Source organism: Nannospalax galili, unplaced genomic scaffold (genome assembly GCF_000622305.1).
Source record: "Nannospalax galili isolate Female #2095 unplaced genomic scaffold, S.galili_v1.0 scaffold1189, whole genome shotgun sequence".
NCBI lineage: Eukaryota > Metazoa > Chordata > Mammalia > Rodentia > Spalacidae > Nannospalax > Nannospalax galili.
Window position 1 is genome coordinate 943,831 of NW_008360313.1, and position 24,702 is coordinate 968,532.

Below are 24,702 nucleotides of genomic sequence, written 5' to 3' on the forward strand. Positions count from 1 at the left end.
TGCTAACCTTATCAATAAACTCATGAGTTAGAAATGGTTGATTTTTTTTTCCTGGGCTCATCCCAATTTGATTTCAGATATCTAAACAGTCTATTGCCAAATAAAAGGACAATGACATGTCCATGTGTAAAGATTTAACTATCGGAGTCTGTTGTTTTGATCAAGATACAAGGAGACTGACCACATATGTCATCAGGGAGGAATAATGAAAGCACACACTGTAGAGTTGGCATGGATTTATTGATAAGGTTAGCATGCTAGCTGAGGACCAATGGAATAAAGACCAGGATGGAACAATAGGGGGCCCTCAAGCACCAAGACTGGAGGTTTCAGAGATTGGAGAACAGGGTTATTGATTTTGTTTTCAGAAAGCTAAATAGAAAAAAGGTAAGAGGAGTTTAAAATTAAACTTTGTAGATTGTTTAATTTAGCCTAAAACAAATACTACTGTTCAGTACAGATTGTTCTATGAGTCTATCTGAAAATCAGTTGACTAACTTTCCTCAGTAATTTCTATCACCAATGATTCTGTCTCCTCATTTCATTGTTTTCTTTTATTCATCTTCTCTTCCTTCTTTCAGATGATGGAAAATGCCCCTTGAACCCTCACAGGTAAGATGGAAATGTTCTGTGCTGTTTGGATATTTAGCATCTCTGGCCATTGCCCACTGTCAGTCCTCTTGATTATTATGAAAATCCAAAAGACATCCCTAGGTGCAGTACTATCATTCTGTGGAAACCCTTGCTAGAGTTTCAATTATCAAGACTGAGAGCTTTGTAGCTATCTCATCAAGGAGAGGCTACAGACAGTTCTAGGGCTTAGCAGATTTTCTGCAGGTAAACAAAGTGGACAGGGCCCTGGATGTGACTTGGTGATACAGTGCTCACCCAGAATACATGAGGCCCTTGGTTCTATCCCCCGTAAGGAAAAGTATGAGTGTGAGGTGCAATTCACAGAGCTGCTAAGTGGGCCCTTGAAATTTGCTTTTGCATTTAATTTTCTTATTAAAGCAGAGTTCTAGGGGCTGGTGGCAGTCTGTTGTTCCTAGAGATACCATGAGCTGAACTGTTTTGAGAACTATGCATTTTATGACGAGTCATCCTTGTGTTTCTTCTCTCTAGCCACCTGGGAACATATGGAGTCTTTACCAATGCTGCATATGACCCGAGCCCTTAAGGTAAGTTGCCTATGAGGATATTTTTGAAGGAAATACAAAAGTAAGGGGACTAGCAAGAATATAAGACTTGATTTTCCTTATATTCATCATGTGTTAAATTTTAAGCATGTATTAAATTTCCAAGCCATGACAGAAATCATACTGGCAGCAGGGAAGCACATGTGACATGGAAGGACAATAGGGTTCACCCAAGGATTTCTATTCCCTCTAGGATAGAAACGTTCTAACAGCACATAACTCAATCCAGGGTGTATGACATTCCCATTATTGGCTGATAGTTGGTATTGGTGGTGTAGGCGTTCCTGAAAAATTTTCTGTTACCTCCTGGGGAAACAGAAATTGTCTAAAAACCATCGTTCCTAATAGTGTGAAGTCATGTTTCCTAGCAAACGTAGCCTGCTGGAAGATAAACTACAATCTAGAATGAGGTGATTATCTTGAATCTTGGGAAATGGATATGATGGAAGATCACCTTTTAAGGAAACAGTATTTTAACCTGTGTGTTTCATTTCTAGAGACCTGTCCATCTGGTCACTTGTTCATTCTCTCAGGATTTTGCATGTGGACATCAAGCTTCCTGCTGGGTTTGACTTTACTCCACTGCATCTGCTGCGGTTTTCTGTAAATACTTGTGAATAAAGGACATGGATTCTTCTTTAGAATAGCTTTGGACCAGTGCTAAAGAGACTGTGTACATTCCCACCTCTCCACCCACTTCTTCCTGCTCCACCCCTCACCTTCCTCTAACCACAAGTCTCAAAAGCAGGAAAAAATGTTTCTGCTGTGGTCTGAGGCTTTGACCTTGCTGTCGCTGAAAACACCAGTTAGCCAAAGGCACTGGAGCATCTGACTCACCAGAAGACCAGACTGTGGAGAACTCAAAATGACGCTTTATTTGGGGTTTGAAAAGTGGCACTCTCTACATTGTTGGAAGGCAGGCACACCTCTAACTTAAGGGAACTCCTGTTGGATCTCATGGGTCTCCAGGGTTTGTTCTCCATGAGGTTGCTTAGACCTCTGCTGCTGTGACTTCCACAAAAGCTTCCAGACGGTACCAGAGTCCACAGAAGATCAAGAACAGAGCCAGGAGGCCATATCCGACTGCAGACATTCCCTTCACCAGAGCACCCAAAGACCAATGTTTGAATGTATAATTAAAGACTCCTGCAAATACTACATTCTTCTATTTGCTGTTTTGGCCAGTAAGGTCTTTCTTACCAGTAACATGATTCACAGTTACAATCATCCCAATAGCAGCTGGTCCTTTCTACAAGCCAGCAAATATTTGTCAAATACCCCCTGCTTCAAGAGAAAAATCAGAGAAGCAGAGAAAGTCTTCATCCCCTTACTGTTCTGCAGGGAAGAACAGATATGTTTTACATGTTATTTAATTCACCTATTTAATAAATAAATATCACCTAAATAATAAATAAATATATTACTGAAAGTTATATATTGCTCATCTGCAATTGATGCAAAAATTAGTGAGTGAAAAAGCATAATTATCTTGCCATTGTGAAATGGAATCCAGTCATGTAGCCTGGATACTCATAAACAGACGGCAAGTGAAAACAGCAACATGATCTATCGAAAGGTTACAGTGATTCTGTAAGAATTTTAGGACTTAGGGACATGCTACTTTGGAAAACTTCCTCAGATATACTGCCAGTAGCATTTCTTACAACCCTGTCTCCTGAGTCATAATCTGCATTTTTAAGAAAACTAGGCAATTCTGCTCTTGTAACATAGGGAATCACTGGTATTGCAGATCAAAAGTACGAGGCATTGTTCCAGCTTATAATAACATAGCTTGTAATCTAGTTGGGAACACAACACAAATCTGAACAAAATGATAAAGGGTAATCCATATATAGTCAGAATAGAGTGAGCTTATTAAACAGGAAAGTAAATTTGTATCTAGAATCAGAGAAAGGCTTTAAAGAATGAGCAAGCCAAGAGGAAAGAAAACAGATGTGGGCATTTTTCCTATTTATTTACTTTTGAGACAAAGTCTTACTGTGTAGCCTACACTGGTCTCAAGCTTTAAACTCGGTGTTCTCTTGCCTCAGCCCATTGAGTGCTGGGATTACAGGCATGTGCCATCATGCCTGACTTGAGAAGGGACATTCTGAATTGACAGAATAATATCAGCTCTAGACAGAATAATATCAGCAAAAGAGCAAAGGCAAGATTGAGCACAGAGAGGCTGCTTAGGAGCCTGGGTGGTGCCTCATTATAATTTTCTGTGTGTGTAAGGAGTAAAGCATAGACAGAACAGAGTTCCAGGAAACCCAGGACAAGACACCCTGGTGCTTCAGGCAGCATGATTCTCTGCTTCTCCACCAACAGCAAAATAAGATTTAAAACATGTGAAACATCCTTCGGAAATACAGGAGGGCATGGAGGCAGGATACTAAATCATAGAAATAGGCATAAGCTGTCTGTTTTCTAGGAACTGGCACTTGTGCAGTTTATAGCTCGCCTTTATCTTTCCAACAATAGCAGGGGAGACTAGCATTGCCATGCCTGTTTGGCAGGTGTCAAGAGCATCCTGGAGAGGTAGAGAGTAAGGGGCCCAGGACTACACAGGCAATAAGCAGACTTCAAATATGAACTACTATCTGGGACAAGCTCTCTAAGCACTGCTCCCTGCTTTGCTGGAGGTGGTGAGAAGCCCTTAGCAGATGGCTTGTGCCTTGGTAGATGTTACTGAAAAGGCGGGAAACACTAGAAAAGCTGGTGGCCTTGTCTTCTTGCTGTTTCCTGTGCCTAGTAACAGCACAGTGCCCTTTTCCTCAGATCAGAAGGGTGATGGGCCTACCTGAGGGGCTGGAGGAAGAGATGGCAAGCCTAAACTTTGACCCCAGTAGGTTAGGGGTGGACAGTGGGGGAATTACCCCTCCCATCCGCTGTGAAGACCTGGAGTACAGCTTTGTGGAGGGAAAGGGAGCCCTGGACACTGTCCCTGTGCCAAAGCCTCTAGCAGCTGTCTGCCCTTACTTCCCCTGTAGAATGGTCCCTACTCTGGTTCTCCCTAATAAATACCTCTGGCCACAAGGGGCAGTGATCTCACCAAGCCCCGGCTTTCAGGAGTCCCAGCAGGGAGGCTGGCTCAGTCAGCAGCTGTGGGGGACAGGGACACAGCCTCCTGCAGCCTCCTAGCACTCCGTGTGGCCGGGGAGACACGCAGCAGGGACAGTGGAGCATAGGGTACCTTCGCCGCGGTGAAAACTGAGCCGTCCACCGTGACAGCGCGGGAGGACAGGGACCATGCTCCTTGTCTGCCCGCGCCTCTGCGTCTTGGTGGTCCTGGGCAGCAGCTGGGCAGGCTGGGGTGGCTCAGGGACAGAGGCAGCAAGGCTAAGGCAGTTCTACGTGGCTGCTCAGGGCATCAACTGGAGCTACCGCCCTGAGCCCACAGATCCAAGGTAACTCCGGGTGGCGTCCAGGTGGGCTTCTCCAGGGAAAAAAATCCAATATAATTACATGATTCTTTTTTTACATGTTTTAATTCCATGGTGTGTGTGTGTGTGTGTGTGTGTGTGTGTGTGTGTGTGTGTGAGCAAACATTGTTAATAAAATCTAATGAACTGAGTAAATCTAGTACTTGCTAATTTTGTCTCCACTAATACAATTTATCATACTGAGAATGTAGAAAACAGTCGATGTGATTTGTTAGCTACTGTTTTCAGGAGTTTGTTTTTCATGCAGTTTTGTTCCCATGTTTGATTGATTGTTGGTTTAGTTTATTGATTGGTTCAAATCACCAGCCTCCAGCACCCTGATGGCCCCCTTCTGTAAGCAGTTCCAGAGTTTTAGCAGTCTGGGTTTTTTTTGTTCGTTTTGTTTTATTTTTAGTGGAGCTTCTAGTTGCATAATAGTGATTTCTTGTCGACATAGATTTGCCTTCTAAAGATAAAATGTACACCTTGTACTATATTATGAAGAGACAATTGGATAGCTCTTCCCATAATTTTGTTGTCTTCCTACAAGCGACTTTCAAGGCATCAGTTCAGGGAAATGGGGCTCCTTTGTACTTTCACTTTTTCTGACTTATTTGTGGCTGCTTAATGTGACGTGGTTTTTTTCCTCATTCAGAATAACTCCCTAGAATATGGTTTATCTTGGATATTTTAGTCTACTATAATATTACCCATGTTAGTAAACAAGTAAGGCCACTATTTAACTAAGAGGACGTTTAAATAATATCAAACCCTACTTTTGTGTTGCAAAATATATTCTTCTGATTGGAAAGCTAAAAAAAAGACTTCATGAAATTAACCAAATCATAGTCTATTCAATATTACACCTACTTATTGATTGGTTCAAATCTGTTTTAAATGATACATCTTCTAGTGTGACTCATTTTTTCTTTTCTTTTTAGTTAACATCAAAGTTTAGGCAATTGTGAAAGATGAGTTCCTCTTTTACAATTGCAAAACCAAAGCAATGAGTCAAAAAATAATGTAATGTTTTGAAAGTAATACATAATATTTTGCTATAAATGTCTAACAAGCTTTTGATTTTTTTATTGTAACTGGGTTATTTTGGAGGGCATTACGTTCTATCTTGGCTTTATGCTAATTAGAAATAGCTCATTTAAAACACTGTCAAATATTGTATTTCAAAGTGATCATTTAAATCATACCCAGACTCATGTAGAACTGTCTTTAACTGAACTCCCAAAGAAAGCAACATTATTCCCAGCACTAGTCTCTCCTGTTCAGTGGCAGAACATAAACTGGGTTGCTGGCTTCCCTGTAGCGTGCTGTGTTTAGCCTGGGATAGGGGACAGGTAGAGGTAGGTCAGGGGACACAAGGCAAGGTATGAACAAATTCACATCCAATGTACAATATGAGGACTACATGTAATAATAGAATAATATGTTGGCAAGTCTTCCCCTGGTTAGGGAGGAGAATGTGCACATTATTGACAAGGGGCCAACTGGAGGAAGTTCTTCCTTCATAGCATCTATCATTCCTGTGAAATATGGTGCTGTAGTTACTAAGATTCCTCGCCTTATTCATCCCAGAAACAGAATGAAACAGTAGTTACCTGGGTCTAGATAAAGGTGAGGAAATGGTTTAACCTTTTGGATTTTGGCTGTGCAGTTTATCAACTGCATCTTCTTAGGAAGCTATTTAACTTTCCAGGGCAGTTTTTTCTTTTGTTTTCAATATAAATTCTAGGATTTTGCCCTTAGCTGTCTCCATCATCTCAACTAGAAATAGGGTTCAACAATTGTATGCAATTTACCACTTAAAAGCTTTCTTTTTTAATTTTATGTGTAATGAGTGTTTTGCCTATATGTATGTCATATACATGCAATACCCCCAGAGGCCAGAGGCGGGTGTTGGAGCCCCTGGAACTGGAGTTATGGACAGTTTTTAGCCTCCATGTGGATGCTAGAACCAGGCTCTTAACTGCTGAGCTATCTCTCCAGCCCCCAACTTGAAAACTTTTTAAAAATTATATTTGATTAATCAATTGAAATAGCTCTCATATACTCAGTTGCACTTTTGTTGTTTTAGTAATTGGGGGGGGGTCTTTTTGAAACAGGGCCTCCCTTTGTCTTTTTTTTTTCCAGACCTGAGGACCAAACCCAGGGCCTTGCACTTGCTAGGCAAGCGCTCTACCACTGAGCTAAATCCGCAAGCCCTCAATTGCACTTTTAACCCAAACCCAAAGTCTGAGTTTGTGTTAGGAGCTTATCTTCCTTTTTAGAAAATTGGTTCCAAGAAGCAGAATTAAGACAGCCTAAATTTATGAAGGAAAAACTTATCAAGATAAACTACTATATATAATATATATAATACACATATATTTTTGAGACAAGGTCTCCCTACAGCCCTAGTTGGCCTGAAACTTACTATATAGACCAGACCTCTATCTCACAGAGATCCACCTGCTTCTGCCTTCCAAGTGCTAGGGTTAAAGGCATGTGACATTATACCCAAGATTATCTTTATTTTTATTTTATGTGTATGAGTGTTTTGCCTGTTTATATGTTAGTGCACCACGTGTGTTCCTGGTGTCAGCAGAGGCCAGAATATTCTCTGGGACTGAAGTTAAGGAATGGTGTAAGCCTGCATGTGGGTGTTGGGAACCCAACACAGGTCCTCTGGAAGAGCAATAAGTGCTCTGAACTGCCCCATGGGGACAAATTCTTTTTGAAAATACCAAATTTTTTTTCATTGACTTCACTTATTATTTATATTTGTGAAATCTTGGGCTTTGGAAATACAATACAATCTGTCATTCTGGTTTTATTCTTAAGGTCTGAGACAGAGATCTACCTTTTGGGAATGTGAATAGATATGACATATGTCTTTCAATTTAGTTTTTGTATTTCATTTCTAGCTTGAATTCTAAAACTTCTTTTAAGAAAATTGTCTACAGAGAGTATGAACCATATTTTCAGAAAGAAAAGCCACGATCTAGTATTTCAGGTAAGTCTGAAATATACTAATTTCTTGTGTACTGGGGCCTGAACCTAGAGTCTAATGCTAGGACAGAACTCTACCACTTAGCCTATCTCCAGTTCACACTTTACTTTTTATTTTGAGCCAGGGTCTCACTAAGTTTTCTTGGCTGGTTTTGAATTTGAGCTGTAGCCCAGGCAGACCTTAAATTTGCTGCCTTAGCTTCCAAGAAGCTGTGCTACAAGACCCATCTTGCATTTTTTTTTATTTTAAAGATAAGATTCTACAGATAATGAGATATTCTTTGTGCTTAAAATATCTACTTAGTGGACTGACCAAATGGCTCAGCAGATCAAAGTGCTTGCAACCAAGGCTAATGACCTAAGATGGATCCCCAGGACCCACATAGTAGAAGGAGAGAACTAACTCTCCCAAGCCGTCCTCTGACCTCCACACCCATGCCATGGCATGTTTGAGCCCCCCAACATACATTCAAAATAAATGAATATAAAGATTTTAAAGATTCACTTAGTGATTTTTGTTTAAATGTGTGTTGTTTCTAGCAAGCACCACAGCTACGTCATATGTGCACCCAAGACACAATGAGAGTATGGGGCTCCTTGCTCAGATTATTGAAAACTTCAAAGAAAGCAACAGCAAACTGAAAGCAAACAGGGGCTCTTCAGAGCATGGGCTGCTGCGGAATTGTACTGGTCATATGCCCAGGCAATCAACTATGTTTTTAACCTTGGTCAGGAGAGCTAAACAAAACTTTCCAGTGCTTGAATTTTTGAATTGTTTATCTAACAAACCACAACTGAGCACCTTCTGTAGGACTGACAATGAATTAGGCACCATGGATGCAAAAACAGACGAAATGGACTCAGACCTTCCTGGGGCTTGTGATCTAGCAGGTTAAGCACAGATGTGCTTAACGGAATAAGTTTGTCGTTGCTATTGCTCCTTTCCAGGTGCCTACACTCATTCAACGGAATTGTGCGTGTTTTATTCCTTGAATTTAGTTTTCCCATCTCTTCTTCTGTTTACTTAGTATGATGAACCACATAGCTATGATATTCAAAGAAAATCTCTTCTTGTTTTCTTTATCACTTCTTTAGTCTGAGACTAATTCGGTGAGGGTTCTAGGATCTCACCCATGAAAACACATACACAGGAGTAACAAAGCGTCAAGGGAGAATGTCTTCCAGTTGGGCCCCTTATCATCAGTTCACCCATCCTTCCATCAAGCTTGTGAAGACCTGTGTGCTCTCCAGACTCACCTTCTGCCTCTTCTACTCGGCCCCTACTCTGCCCTGCCTTCTCTAGTTTCCTTTCATCTTCAATCCTTCCTTTACTGGAGACTTTCCTTCAGTCAAAAGTCAACAACAAAACAGTCATTTTCAGGTAAATTCTTACCTAGAAGAAAAAAAAACCCACTCCTTGCCCCCCTACCTGCCTTTTTCTTTTCTCTCCATCCCTTGCCTCTGGATTCCCTGTAGGAGAAAGGCTAATGACCTGAGATGGATCCCCAGGATACCAATTCTCTACATTCCATCTCCTTACATTCCTTCCCTAAGCTGTTCCAGTATGTTAATAACACTGTTAAAATTACTCAGTTAAAAGTCTCTGTGAATTACCATCTCTGACATGGGAGCATCCGTAACTTCTAGCTCTTTGACCATTTCTGGGCTACTTGACACTCTACTTGTTACTCTCCCTCCTTGAAACTTTCTTTGCCTGTTCCCCTCACGCCACTTTCCCCTTGTTTCCTTTTGACTTCGTTTTCTATGCCTTCTCAGTTTCTCCACTGTATCTTTTCTGCAAGGTTCTAAATTCAGCTTCACAGCTGCTTACTCAGAGGCTACGCCTTTTCTGAAGCTTCATGGGTTCCCACCCCTCCTAGCATTAGTACCTCTTCTTTCTTCTGTGTACTCCCAGCACTGTGAACTAACTTAGTTCTGCTGTGAAAGTCAACTGGCTAATGAATGCAAAGTATTTAATAATGATGTTCACATATAACAAGCACTCAATAGAAGTTAGCTACATCATTGTTATTGTTGCTATTGTAGCTATGAATTGTGCCTCTGTTAGAGCACATATCATAATGCTGTGGCTATTTATATACCTACATTTCTCTGTTTGTTTTATATTCTTTGTCTATTGTTATTTATATATTTATTTACCTTTAAATAAATACAATTAAATGTTCTTATCTTTTTAATTATCACAATTTAAGAATACCACATTTCAGGCTCTGAGGATATAAAACTGAATAACAGTTGCACCCTGAGTTGCAGAGTTGCAGAAATCAACCAGCTGAGATGACAGTTAAGCAGACAGTCATGTTACAGAGATACAGAAGAACCGTGATGAGACTTTTCAGTCTAGTAGTAAGGAAAGTTGACCTATTTCCAAGTTGATAGCCAGGGAGAGAGAGAGAGAGAGAGAGAGAGAGAGAGAGAGAGAGAGAGAGAAGACAGAGACAGAGACAGAGACAGAGACAGAGAGAAACAATAGGTGAATAGGGGGGCATTGAAGGTGCATTTTAAAACAAAAAAGCAGAGCACATAAAGGTTTAGAGCATGGTACATTTGAGGAACCACAACTGGATCAATACATTTGGAGCACAGAGTAAGGAACTAATGTGAAAGGCAACTAGATAGAGACAGAAACAGCTAGATCAGGGAACCATGTAAAAGCTTTATCTCAAGGGAAGCAGAGAGTTGCTGAAATAATGTTAGTAGAAGAAAGACAGACCCAGGTTTATGCTTTCAAAATATTGTTCTATGATTGTGAACAAAGTATGATGACACATATGTATAAAACGCCGTAATGAAAGCAATCACTTTGTATGCAAGATTGTTCTGTCCAAATGTGGAGGATGGATGGGAGGGAAGAAGTTCAGAGCCAGAGAAGCTAATAATGGGGCTTTAGTGCCAATTTGAGGAAACAAGACAGAGGGATGCTGAGAAGGAGAAAATTAGATGCACTCCAAAGACACTTGTGAGCTGAAGTCAACTAAACAGGATGCTAATTGGACAAAATATAGGAAGAAAGTGGTTGTGATTGACTTCAAGTTTTCTGGATTGAATAGCAGAACGTATACTGTATCATTCCATAAGAAAGTAAGTTTAGGAAAAGGAGGATGTGTGCAGGGAAGATGAGTTCAGACTTGGAGTCTGAGGTGTCAGTAGGATTTTTATATAGTGTTGCCAGATCAGCAGATGGGTATAGTGTTGCCAAATCATCAGCAGATGGGTGTAGAAATGTTGCCTTTTGGTGGGAGATCTGAGCCAGATACATATAAATATTTGAGAGACATCCTAACCAAGGCTGTAAATGAAGCTCTGAAAGGGTTCAGGATCACCCAAGGAGAAGTTAACGAGAAAAGAAGGCTCCAGACAGAGCTCAAAGGAGCAACGAGGTCCAAGGGATAAGCCAAGAATGCAAAGGTCACCCAGAGCTTGAGAAAATCGGCCCAGAGAAGGCAGAGGACAGCTAGTCGATACGGTGTCCTGGAAGCAGAGCCCAAAGGCACCAAGAGCTATTCATTTTAATATAGGGACCAGCAAAACCTGCCTTTTGTTATGGAGTGCTGGGGCAAGATCAGATGGCAGGGGTTTGGGGAGGGGGAGTGGTGGGCAAGGACACTGAAGCAAAAAAAGCATAATTCTTTCCTGAAACTTGGCTCCAAATGGGAAAGTAGATACTAGTTCTAGAGAGGAAGGAGAGGTTTAAAGATATTTGGGGATTTTAGGAAAAAGTAATACAAGAGCCTAATATTTAATGACTCAATATAAAACATATCTGAGAAATGGTTGATAGAGGTAAGCTCAGAAGCAGGAAGTGCTGGGATTCAAAGTTGGGGCTGGATTGGCCTTAAGTGGAAGGGTTACCACTTGCATTGGGAGTCAAGGATGGGGTATTAAGGTTGCCTATAAAATTACCTTGTGGATGTCATCAGAAGTTGAAGGCACTCCTGTCCTCTCTCAGAGTCTATTCATTTTCATACCCTATCGTGGAGTTTAGCATGTTCATTACATTTATAAGAACTATTTAACTAAGATGTAAGTAAATGAAAAACATATCCATTAGGACTACAACAAGAGGGCTTGGGCAGATATTTGAACTTCCATCTTCGGTGGCTTTTGCCAGGTTCACCAATGTCATTGCTGAGTAAGTCACTGTGCTAAGTGCCACAATGACACAAAGTACCACAGCAAGGCTGAAGACTTTTATATAAGGAGGCACTGATTGGTTTTCACAAGAGAGATCATCGCAACAGAAATGCTTTCAAATAAAGGCTTTTTATAATGAGTTCCTGATTTAACCTTATTAATCAGTAGTAGACCTTAAGAATTGGTGAGAGTGGTCACATGTTTAATCCCTTTCACTCTAAGCACCACCTTTCTGCCAACCCCTGTATATCCCAGAATGCATTTGATTTGGGGTTACTGAGGAATGTTAGCATCTATTTTTATACAGCCTCTTCTTAAACTCCCAAAGTTGCTTAGCTATCAACTCCCCATGGATAGGAGGGCTCTTATGTTCACCATCATTACATTCATACAGTGGTCAAGATAGGATGCAGCACTGATGTGAAAGAAAGGCCTCTGAATGGTTGAGAAAAATATGAATGCTACAAGTTAGTAGTGTGTAAGTCTAGTCCTGTGTTATTTGTACTTCTTCTGTGGTTCTTTCTCCAACCAGCTGGTGAGTATGATTCTAGCTGAGCCCTGAGCAAGTCATGATATTTCACTTCTGCCAAAGGAGCCTAGACTAGTTTATCAAATTGAAAGTAGGGCTTACTATTGGATTGAAGCCTGAAGATACCTTTCTGAGGTTTGTGGACACTTCGGCAGGTGGAGGGCCAGGTATATTTTTAGTAATCTGTCTCAGGCTTCAAACAGACTAGTTTTAAGTCTCTATATCTTTCAAATGAAGATAATGAAATACTTGTGTCTAAAAGAGCTTTAAAATCACTGCCTGTGGGCTTCTTGTTCAACTAAGGCCAGAGGATCTGATTAGCTCATCCACTATGGTCTTCCTAACTCCACAGCTGCATGAAAGTCACTACAAGAAGTAGTCCTTCTCTAGGCTCCAAGATAGGTCACTCTTTCCCTGAACCTTCCTTTTCTCTCATCAAACAGATGGTGGGGAAGGGTTTAGATTATCTGGCCAAGGAAGAAGGTACAGAGCAGCTAAAAAAGTATTCAGCCATGTGTCTACCACATGCACTAAGGCATTTGACTCACATTTATGAAAACATCCTTTAGTTATGCCTTAATTATAAAGAAGCAGGAAGGGAGGTTGAATAAACATCCCAACCTGTCAAAATATCCATTGATGTAAAAGGTCTCACAAGGTTAAATAACCTAGGAAAGTTTTTCTGGGCATCTGATATTTGTAGCCATGTGATACCAACAAACAAATCAACCAAGCAAAAGAACCACAGCAACAAAATGTAGCTCACATTGTGACAGCATTGTCAGTACAGACTGGACTATGTACAGTCTAGACAGGTAATATTTCCACGAGAAGCCAAGATTCAAGGCAGAATTCAGAAGACGGGGTCAATCAATGGGGCAGATGAGGTCAGGAGCCAAAACAGAAAACAATAAAAAAAGATCATATGAACTATTCCAAAAATATGAGGGTCTAAGCCAGCTCCAAAGAGAGTAGTGGGGAAAATTCTTTCCTTAGGAGTCTCAAGACCTCAGTTCTAGTTCAAGCAATGCTACCAAGTCATTGGCTGACCGTGGGCAAGCCAGTACCCATCATGCCTCCTGCTCCCCGCACACGATTCTTCCCAGATGTTGTTAACCATCTCTAGAATGAGGCGTGAACTGTGTGGTCTCCATGGTCCTGTGAGAGCCAACATAAAAATGAACAAAAAAGTTTCAGGCACAAGAACAGTTTAAACTCTAGGACCTGGAATTCAGCAGAAAAAAACAGGTCAACAGTGATAGAAAGACAGGTGGAGGGAAGACAGGACCTCCTTCCCAGAAAGGATGGTTTACTGTTGATCTATGACAAATTACCACACATTTAGTGCCTTAAAACAACACAACTAAGCCAGGTGTGCTGGCACATGTCCATGTCTTTTTTTCTCCTTCTTCTGTTACAGTAACAGTTCTAGAGCTTGGGAATTCAAAATGGGCTTCACTGGGTTATAATCAAAGTCTTGGCAGAGCTCTCTCATTTCTTAAGACTCTAGAAAAATCATTTTCTTGATTTTTTTCCCAATTACTAGAGTTGCCTGTGTTCATTGATTCATCATGCCCTTCCTCAATCTTCAAAGCCAGGAGAGTGGCATCTTCTCATTTCTTTCTAAGCTTCTCTTGTATCCTTTTAATGAGGACCCTTGGGACTACAGATGGCCCACATGGTAACAAGAAAACTATCTTCATCTCCCAATTAACCATTAATTTAATCATGTGTGCACAGGCCCTTTGCCATATAAAGTAGCATACCTGCAAAGTCTAGATGTTTGGACCTGGAGGGGAAAGGAAACTGTTCTACTTACCGTACCTGTTAGAGGAATCATCTCGTGGTACCCTCAGACTCAGGGCATGTCAACTTCATCCACCCAGCTCCCAAGCAGAACCTCATTGGCACCATAAAACTTTGATGTTCCTCCCCCTCCATCCCATAGCCAATCTATTATAAGTCCTGAAAGTTTAATCTCCTAAACAGATTATCTGATGTTTTCTTTCCTGAACATCTCCACTATGACCACCAACATTTCTTTCAGTCTTCTCTCAACCTTCTCTCTGATTTCTCCTCAGATTGTTCTCCAGAAACACAGCCATAATTTAAATTCAAAATATGGACCAAAAAGAAAAGAAAATTTAAATGAAAAGAAAAAAGACTTAAAAGAAAAACAAAGGTCCGAGCCATAGTACCTTGTTGAAAATTTTAGCAGCCTCTGATCACTATTAGCGTAAAGTAGAAACCCCAAACATGGGAGCAGCTATCCTATCATTCTGTCTGAAGTGAAGCTTTTGGTAACAGATTTGAAAGAGTTAACGGATGTCAGAACCACCTGGGAGGACAAGTTTAAATGCAGTCACAAGCTTCACCTCCAGAGCTGAGGCTGAGGTGGTAAGTGGGAGTCTTCCTTTAACAAGATGCCAGGCTATTCTGAAGTGGAGACTTCAGACTATACTTTGGGAAATTCTAGCATGTGATTCTAAACTCCTCCCTAAGTCCCCAGCCAGAGCTAACTCTGCATCTTCTCTTTTCCAGTAGCATCTTCTCCATATCTCAGTGGGCACTCCTACTGCATGTCTGCATCAAACTGCCTTGTGATCTCCTAGGGGACAAGGACTGGGTCTGTCTGTATGGCTCAGGACCTAGCATTGTGCCTGGCATACAGCAAGTGAATGAAGCCTTGTCTTGATAGCTACACTCCTTGCCTGCTCCGGACGTTTTCCCTGTCACAGTAACTGATCATTATCTACACAGTGGCTCAAATAAAAAGCCATGACATTCTCCTCGACTTTTCTCACATGTAACATCTCATTCATCAAAAAATCCTGTCAGCTTTACTTTCAACTGTGTCCAGAAAACAACCACTTTTATTCCTTCATTATTGTACACATTGACCCAATACACCAACTATCTCTTTCCTATCCTACCAAATATCTTTTCTGTGCATAGCAGATGATTTTTGATGATGAGGGTAAATTTTAAAAACATTTTAAAAACATACCAGACAAGATGTCTACTACAAAAAGTTCCAATGATTTTCTATTCTGTGTGGAAGAAGTTCAAGTTCCCACCATGGCCCATAGACCCTCCTATGATTTACAGCCCCACCAACTCGCCTCTTCCCATTTTCCCTTTGCTACTGTAAAAATTTTACTGTGAAGATTCATACAAGTTTTCCTCGGATATGAAGACCTTCAAGGATTGTGAATTGCCTCAGTACCAGAAAACTGTGTGATTTACTCCACTGCACTTAGGTCCCTGGGGTTTCCATCAGAAGAAACCAAAGCAACCAATCCCTCACTTCCCCTGAAATATTAAAAATCCTTCTTTTTTTGACCAAAGACAGAACTTAAGGAAAGAGTACAGCAGAGTGAGTAGATCTGGTCAGAACTATTTAACTTGTTCTTTTGAGTTGCCCTGGGTTAAAGCATGTTTTTACATGACTAGCCATAGTTAATGAACTGGCAAAGGTACAAATATTAGAAGAGGTTTAAGTTAAGTTCAAGAGAAGCAAGTCAACAACAGGATCAGGAAGAACAATAACATCACTTTGGAGGCTCTTCTGCACATTTTTCTTACTTTGTAGCTCTGTCTTAAATGAGCCTGAACACAAATATCTAAACATTTTTGCTTCCATAGGACTTCTTGGACCTACCTTATACGCTGAGGTTGGAGACATCATGAAAGTTCACTTTAAAAATAAAGCAGACAAGCCCTTAAGCATCCATCCACAAGGAATTAAATATAGTAAATTCTCAGAAGGTGAGTGGCAAGAGAAAAGGTAAGATTTCATTAATAACCATTGTCAAACACTTAAAAGCTAGTATTGTCAACCATGTGCTGTTAGAAAAGATTTGCTTTCCTAAAATCGTAATCATAAAAATTGATCCTGCTTTTAGTTTCAGAGACAAAATCGAAAGTTTCTGAAATTATCTAGACTTCAGGGATTGGTTAGGTTCTTGTCCCTAACAAGAGCCACTTGGGTGGGAAATTATCTAATCCCTCTGAATTCCATATATTCTTAAAATAGGAATTATAATACATTCTAAGATGGTTCAAGCTAAAGACGAGTAAACTTTTCTCCAACAAGTAGAAGCAGTCCTGTAATAATTTTCACTACAGAAAACACAGTGCACAGGAATGCTGGTTGGATCTGTGACACCTATGCTTCATTTTCCTGATTCTGGGAGTTCTAGTGGGCAGGAGCAAACCCCACAGTAAGGCAGAGTCAACAAACCTCTTATAAAAAGTAGCTACTAAATGCATCCAGCTTTGCAGGCAATAGGATTTCTGTTGCAACTAGTCAATTATGGCATTTAAAACAAAAGCAACTACAGAGGCTATGCAAATGAATTAGCATGGCTGCGTCCCAACAAAACTTTATTTATAAAAAATGGACAGCTAGCTGGGTTTGGCCCATGAGTGACTGACAGTGAAATAGGACTAGCCTGACGAGGATTGTTTGGACACAGAAAACACATTCAATAGCTGGTATGTGATGATGATGGTACTGAAGTAGTATCAGAATTTGAGGCGTACTGAGGTGGTTCTAAACATAAGCAAGGCCTGTGTTCAAATGTTTGCTTTATAATTTCTGGTTCAATGCCTTTAGCATCTCTGAACCTCAGTTCTCTCATCTGCAAAATGGGTTATGCCCATCATCCCATGTGTTTGCTTTGAGGGTTAAATGAGATCATCTAGGGAGTATACTAAGCGTAGTTCCTGGGACCCAAGAAGCCCTTAACAAATGGCAGGGTTCAATGATGAGAAGGGTGACAATGTTGCCCAAGGTCACAAAGATGATGGTAATGATGGTAACTGCCTCAGCCACAGAGCAGTAAGTGCCTGATGCTGGCATTCTAACATTCCCATTACACTGATGCTCACAATAAACAGAGTAAATGAACTGTCAGGACCTGGTGTCAAAAATAATTACAACTGTGGCTGGAGAGATGGCTCAGTGTTAAGAGCACTGCCTGCTCTTGCAGAGGACCTGGCTTCAATTCCCAGCACCTACATGATGGCTAACAACTGTCATTCCAGTTCCAGGGGCTCTGGCACCCTCTTCTGGCCTCTGCAGGCATTGCATGACATGGGTGCACTTACACACATGCAGGTAAAACACTCACATAAAATAAAAATTATAAATCAGATAAATAATTACAGCCATATTATAATAGTTCTTGGTATGATAACATTTTCAGGGAACTTTAGATATCTCACAGATCTCTTTCCTTCTCCCACATGTTGGAGCCAGTATACCTCTGAAGAAAAGAATTCAGTGGAAGCTGGTTTATAGTACAGATTTGCATCTAGATTGCCAAATACAAATTTCAGCTTAGGCCAACTACCAACCCTATGACTGTTGCAAAGTTACTCACCCTCTCTGTGCTTCCTCTTTCTTATTTGTATCAAGGCAGTAATTATGTACTCTATATTTCATATAGCTCATGGTCATTACATCTTAAGGCAATGCTTAGCCTTCAGTAAGCACCAATAAATACTAGCTATGATAGTAAAGAAGATTATTCAATCCAAATGTGATACAATAACTTAATATTTAACTGACTATGAATTAGAAAATGAGTTTACACTTATCATCTCCTGTGTAGATTATCATCAAGCTCACCCCAACTAAGCTATGAATGACTAACAGGTCAGTGAGCTACCTTCCCCAGGAATATTGACATTAGCTAAAATCTAACCCCTTGCTTGAGAAAAGACAATGAAGAATTAACTGTGAAATTTCAACTACCTTCTGAAACTAACTTGGCAAGTTCCTGGGTGAGGCAGTGTGCACAGGAGCTTCTTCTATGTTCCTCAAATCATACAACGACACAATTGGCGACCACTTAACCTACTCATGGGGCTGCCAGACGACTGCATCAGAGTTCAGCAATGCAGAAGGGAGAGGGACTGGGAGCGTGTCACCTGTCCCTTTCAGGCTCTGTTTCCAAGGTGGGGGAGGTAAGAGTTGTGAACCTTGCACTCAGCTCAGCTGTTTGCAGAGGGAATGGACCTTGCCACATCATTCTTCTTCCTTTAGATGTTGATTTAACTCTATGTTATTTGGCCAGCAATCATTTGTAAAACAAATTTACTGAAAATTCCCCTACCACATCCATTTGTGACTTCTTACCAATGCGTATGGGTGCCTGTAATCCCATGAATTCAAATAAAGGTAAATATGGACAGGTAGAGAAAGTTAAAACGTATCTGGGAAGTGAGGTGAAAAATCTGTGTTAGAAGACAGGCCTTCTGTTCATTCTAGCATGCTTCTCCGGATTAAAGTTTCTCCTTCATCTCTAACACTCATCCTCACTTATAGCCTCCCTCTAGAGTTAAAGCTATTTTTGTGAGGATAAACCAGCTACATGGTAAGCCAGCTATGAGAGAGTTCAGATTCCTTTATCTCAGAGATAGATACGTGAGAGATAGATGGTAGGGGACTGAGCCAGATTTGAGAAACCACAGTCATAGATAGGTTGAGGTTACCCTGTCTGACCAAATAAATAATCTGATTTGTAGAAATTCTTACATATACTTTCTGAATGTATTGGATAGAAACATTTTTAATATAAGAAAAAAATCTATAACTAGATGTAATTATTTTAAAGCTTTCTATCAGGGCTTGGACATGACTCAGCAGATAAGAGTGCTTCCTGTACAAGCATGAGGACTTGAGTTCAAATCCCCAGAACTCACATAAGAAGCTGGGTGTGGCCATGAGCAACTGTAACCTGGGTGTTGGGAAGAGGGGGATAGAGAAAGGTGGATTGCTGGAGCTTGCTGATCTCTAGCCTAACTCTAGGTTCAGTGAGAGACTCTGTCTCGAGGGAATAGGCTATAATGATAGTGCAGAACATCAGACATCCTTGTCTGGCCTCTAGCCATGGACAGGCACATGCATCTGCACATGTGTTCATATACTACACATATACACACACAATCTAAAAACTCTAAAAATTTTCTATCACCAAAGGGATTTTGATTTGAAGCTAAAATTTCAGCAACTCTATAAACATGCATTTGAAAAGTCACACCCATGGTCAAATTTTATGCTTCAAAGACTTTCAAATTTGTTTCAGTGATTATTTTTAGAAAGTTCGTTCCATAGTAAATCTTAATATTATTTTTATTATTCTTTCTTTTCTGTGTGTTGGTGGGTTTTTGTGTGTGTGTGTGTGTGTGTGTGTGTGTGTGTGTGTGTTGGGGATCAAACTTGTGGTCTCACATGTGCTAGGCAAGCACTGTGTCACTGAGCTACATTCCCAGGCCTTTAATGTTACTCTTTCATTTAATTTATATTCTCACATTTATCTGTGTGAGTTATATTATATCATACCATGAGATTATTTTTATAGTCATATAAAAAGTTTTAAATTATATAAAAAATTGTGTTCTAGTTATATTACATTTAGCCATTTGCTAGTAAGCCAGTGCTCTAAATTTTAAAAATCCAATAGAGATTGCTTCTTGCATCTAAGTGCTGCAAAGGAAAACTTAGTCTTATAGGACTTTCCATGACATTCTGGTGCTTCACAGGGGTGGTTATATTATTTACTGCTCCCCAAGTGTGCTTTCTTGAATATACTATAAGCACCTGAAGCAAACTGTAATGGTTAATATAAAAATTCTCCGGGTGTGGTGGCGCACGCCTTTAATCCCAGCACTCGGGAGGCAGAGGCAGGTAGATCTCTGTGAGTTCAAGGCCGGCCTGGTCTACATAGTGAGTTCCAGGACAGCTGGGGCTACAGGGAGACCCTGCCTCAAAAAGACAAAAAACAAAAAAACAAACAAAAAATTCTCATTAATCACAAAAAATCTACATTTCTCACAAAAAGCCCTTGCATATGTAATGGCCTTGAGTTTGCTGTAAACATAAAAACACCAGCATTTCAATTTGTCCATTGTTTAAATTACAGCTTCCAAAATAATGTTCGGAAGCTCTGAATGCATTGAAGCAGTCACTAAATTTATTAAATGGAGAGGAAATAGTTCACAAAACTTGAGTACAAGGGACTTAATGAATGAGCACCCTAATGGGCAAAGAGACTCCTAGGGAACTGCATTTTCCCAAAGCTTGTATGCACCATTTAAGAAAAAAAAATTACTGAGGGCCACTTGGTGAATAATTAGCACATCATGACAAGAGTAAACAGATTACAAAGCTGACTATGGGCGTTGGGGGAAGCGAACAGGACCGAGTAAACATAAAAGCAGGACTACCCTTGTGTGAAGACCTTATCCCAGCACAAGGCTGAACAAGGACTTTTTGTGCTAGCACTATAATGGTTCCTGTCCATTTGTCTTCTTTTCAAGTTAGAATTTTAACTTTTTTATTTTGATTACAAATTAAAAATCAGATTCACCAAAAATGCATGTTACAAGTACTTTCTCTAAATAACTGTTTCTACTTTATCTTATATGTATATTATATTATACCTTTTATTATTATGTTATTGTATACCTTTAAATACAAGTTTTAAAGCCCACTGTGTGTTAAATCTGAGTGTGAACCAATAAACATTCACAAGTAAGTCTGATGCCATTAGAGAAATCAGTCACACAGCTATATGTAGGGCAAATGTTACAACACTTCAGGGAAATCTTACATTGATTCTTCTTCAAGATAAAATGTTCTGTGGTCTCTGTGCTGAGTCACTATAGAAGAACTCTAGGGGTAAATGCCATCACAGCTATGACACCATCATGTACCCTGATCTCCTTTACATTTTCACCCAGCACCTGACACAGAGCCTGGAACACTTGGGGGACGGGGGTGATGGTGGTGGTGGTGGTAGTGGTGATGATGGTATTGGTAGTGGTGGTGATGTGGTGGTGATAATGGTGGTGATGGTGGTGGTGGTGGTGGTGGTGGTGGTGGTAGTGGTGTGTGTGTCTGTGTGTATGTGTGTGTGTGTGTGTGTATGAGAGAGAGACAGAGAGACAGAGAGAGAGATGTATGTGTATTCTAGCCCTCATAACCAATCACAAATATCTCTAGAAAAAGGATTATCTTAAACATAAGATAAAGGGAGCTAAGAGAAACATTAATAGGGGTACAACCAAAATCTACCAACCCTGACCTCAAAGTTCATAGACTTTCTCCCTCAACCTAGGAGAGAAAGTATCACAATTATAAACAGTGTTTGTTTACACTCTAACAAATATTTAATTATAAGCTGTGATAAATGCTATTTTTAAAACTCTCATTGGCTGGGGAGATGTGTCAGTGGGTAAAGCATTTGTACAAATGTGAGGACAGGAGTTTGGATCCCCAGCACCTACTTATTATAGGTGTGGTGGCCCACCTGTAATCAAAGGGTTTAAGAGGTAGAGACTGAATATCCCTGGATCAAGATGGCTACTAAACTACACAAATCAGTGAGCCCTGGGTTTAAGTGAGAGACTCTGCCTCAGTAAATAAGGTGGAGAGCTCTTGAGGAAGATACCTGATGTTAAGTTCTGGCTTCTGTATGCACACGCACACACATGCATGCACACCTGCACACACTTGTACCCATACATATACACACCACATATACACCTTCAAAAAACTCACTGTGTAGCACAATCAGAAATCAAAGAGTGAGCTATGTCGAATCAGACACCCAGAAGATAAGTAGACAGTTTACCCAGACCAAGCGAAGAATGGCATGAGGTTATCTTCTCTTACCTTGCAGAGAAAGCCATGTTCTAGTCTTTGCAGAGTTCATAAAGGCAGTGGAAAGATGTTGTTTCCCACTTTAGGAAGCCCCTGAGACATCTCAACAGCTAGAACAATGGGAGTTTCATATCCATAAACAACATGTTTTAAGCCTGTGTGGCTATGAAACAGGTAGTCTAAGGGCTGGCATGCGTGATTCATGTAGCACATCTCCTGGAGCCACACTCCTTCCAGGTAGTACAGAAAGTCTGACTAGGAGGGTGACCCTCCTTATCAGTCCTGCTTGTGCTTGTAACAAAGCTCTTTTGGTGAGTTCCAGAGATAAAGCTCCCTGTTTGTCCTAAGACTCTTCCCTATATACTCTTGTTTTAAGAGATAATGCTATGACTCACAGGAAGTTAACCTAAGCTTTTACCCTTTCTCAGCTCCTGATAACTTCTGACATTCAAATCCTATTTATCACTGAAATGAAAGTTTATTTTACAGTAAATATTAGTTATCAGTCACTGTCAACCCTTGTGGAGTGGGAGAGACGCAGATACTCCATTGTCAATCTTTACACTAGCATGAGGGTCACAGACTCAGGTGTCTATGGTAGCCAAGTAGATAATTAGATGGAAAATGGTTCCAATGGGCACTAGAGGTCAGAAAGCAGAAGAACACAGCTAAGACTCTGGTCCAGCCATATTTTTTCGCAAGAGTTTGACTATGCCACCAGATCTCTAGGACTTGTATTTTGCTTTTTAAAGAGAAATAAGTGATCCAGGACTCTATACATTACATTACCTGGAGAACACAGTATGCTGATGCAAACTCATGACAAATTTTGAATGGATAGACTTTCTAAAGATGGGGTCAGGTCAGGTACAATTAGACAGGGAGCCTGATACTGGAGCAATATAAAAATTAGTGCAGCTGTTACAAGTCTTCTCCATATGTGCCATACAGTAGAGATAAACATAAGGAGGGATCAGGAGAGAAGAGAAGATTCAAAAATACCCAAATAAACTTCTCTGTAGGTGATATAAAGACTGAAATGAAATGGACACCATACGAGATTAGCAGCACATTAGACACTGAAAAAATTATTAGATAAAATTAGTGAAGAGCAATAAAAACTGTTTAAAATAAACAGAGGTCAAAAAGACTAAAAAAAGAGAAGCAGAGCACTGAAATGTGGCACAGTATCAAATGATGTAATGTATATGTTAGTTGGATCCCGGAAGTGGTGGGAATAGAAAAGGTGCCTCAGAAAAGAGCAGCTGCAACTTTTAAAGTATAACGGAGACTACAAGCCTGCAGCTGTAAAAAGGCCTGGCAAAACTGAGAAGTGGGAACATGAGGAAAACTGCGTCAAAGCATATCATGACCAAGTTGCCAAAAACTAGTGATAAAGCAAAAATGTTAAAAGTAGTCAGAGGAAAACAGACCCATATATAGGGAAGGGCAAAATTAGGAAATGGTAGCAGAACTCTCGCTGAGATCAATGCAAGTCAATTGACAGTGGGGGACGTTTTTAAACATGGTGGTGGAACAGGCTGACCAGGTTCCAGGAGATGGACCCACACCCAAGGGCATCTAGGAAACAAAAATTAGACTTGATAAGCCCTAAAAAAAAAAAAAAAAAAAAAAAAAAAAAGAGGACATGAAGTGAAGGGGAGGATGGGAGGTGGGAGGTGGGGTGGATCTGAGAGGAGAAGGGGGAGGGTTCTTAGAGATGAGGTCTGAGGATGTTCAAAATACATTGCATGAAATCCTCAAAGAATCAATAAGTATATTCTTTACAAAAAACATTGAGGAGGCTGGAAAGATGGTTCAGAAGTTAAGAGCATTGGCTGCTTTTGCAAAGGACTTGGGTTTGGTTCCCAGGACCCACTTGGTGGATATCAACCATTTGTAACTCCAGTTCCAGAGGATCTGATCCCCCTCTTCTGGCCTTCACAGGCATTGCATGTGCAAGTGCACTTACATACATGCAGGCAGAGCACTCATACACATAAAATAAAAATAAATAAATAAATACATATCTACCTTTAAAAAAACATTGGGATGGAGAGAAAAGCAAGGACTCTGTCTACGTAGTATTATATGCCAAGCAAAACTATCACCTTAAAATGAAGGTGAAGTAGGAACTGTATTAGACAAAAATAGATACTCACTAGTAAGCCAGAAAAAAATGTGAAAGAAATCTACTAAGGTAGAAGAAAAATGTCATCAATGGGATATTCAGATTCACAAAAGAAAATGAAAAGTTTGTAAAATGGGTAAAAATAGAGAAAACTTTCTATCACCTTAACCACTTGAAAAGACAATTTATCTAAATGTTGAAACAAGAATAATCTATCACAAACCGAGTTATGTATCTACAAATAAGATGTATATCATCAATAGTACAGGGAAGTGGAAATTGCTTCATTAACATGATCTTATGTGAAATGGCATGTATTTGAAGGGAGCCTGTGATAAGTTACAGTTAATGGACATTGCTAAAAGTAAAAATTCAGGACTGGAGAGATGCCTCAGTGGTTAAGAGCACTGGCTGCTCTTGCAGAGGACCCAGGTTCAATTCCCAGCACCCACATGGTGGCTAACAACAGTCTGTAACTCCATTTTTAGGGGATCTGACACCCTCCTCTGAACCCCTTGGGCATTGAACAACATGGGTGCACTTACATACATGCAGGCGACACACTCATACACATAAAATAAAATTAAAAT

General features: G+C 40.3%; 2 protein-coding genes across 4 annotated transcripts in view; both read left to right on the plus strand.

Annotated features, from left to right (window-relative positions):
* Positions 1 to 2,618, plus strand: part of Selp (selectin P) — a 39,028-nt gene extending 36,410 nt beyond the window's left edge. For all 3 annotated transcript variants that reach the window (XM_008824899.3, XM_029559516.1, XM_029559517.1), the window contains exons 14-16: positions 582 to 612; positions 1,123 to 1,178; positions 1,694 to 2,618. In XM_008824899.3, coding sequence (XP_008823121.1) covers positions 582 to 612; positions 1,123 to 1,177 — 86 coding nt within the window. In that variant the 3' untranslated portion in view covers position 1,178; positions 1,694 to 2,618. The remainder of the gene's footprint in view (positions 1 to 581; positions 613 to 1,122; positions 1,179 to 1,693) is intronic.
* A 1,636-nt stretch (positions 2,619 to 4,254) lies between these two features.
* The window catches only part of F5 (coagulation factor V), a 77,954-nt gene continuing 57,506 nt past the window's right edge, over positions 4,255 to 24,702 (plus strand). Inside the window, exons 1-3 of the mRNA XM_008824901.2 lie at positions 4,255 to 4,606; positions 7,540 to 7,628; positions 15,954 to 16,076. Coding sequence (XP_008823123.1) covers positions 4,449 to 4,606; positions 7,540 to 7,628; positions 15,954 to 16,076 — 370 coding nt within the window. The 5' untranslated portion in view covers positions 4,255 to 4,448. The remainder of the gene's footprint in view (positions 4,607 to 7,539; positions 7,629 to 15,953; positions 16,077 to 24,702) is intronic.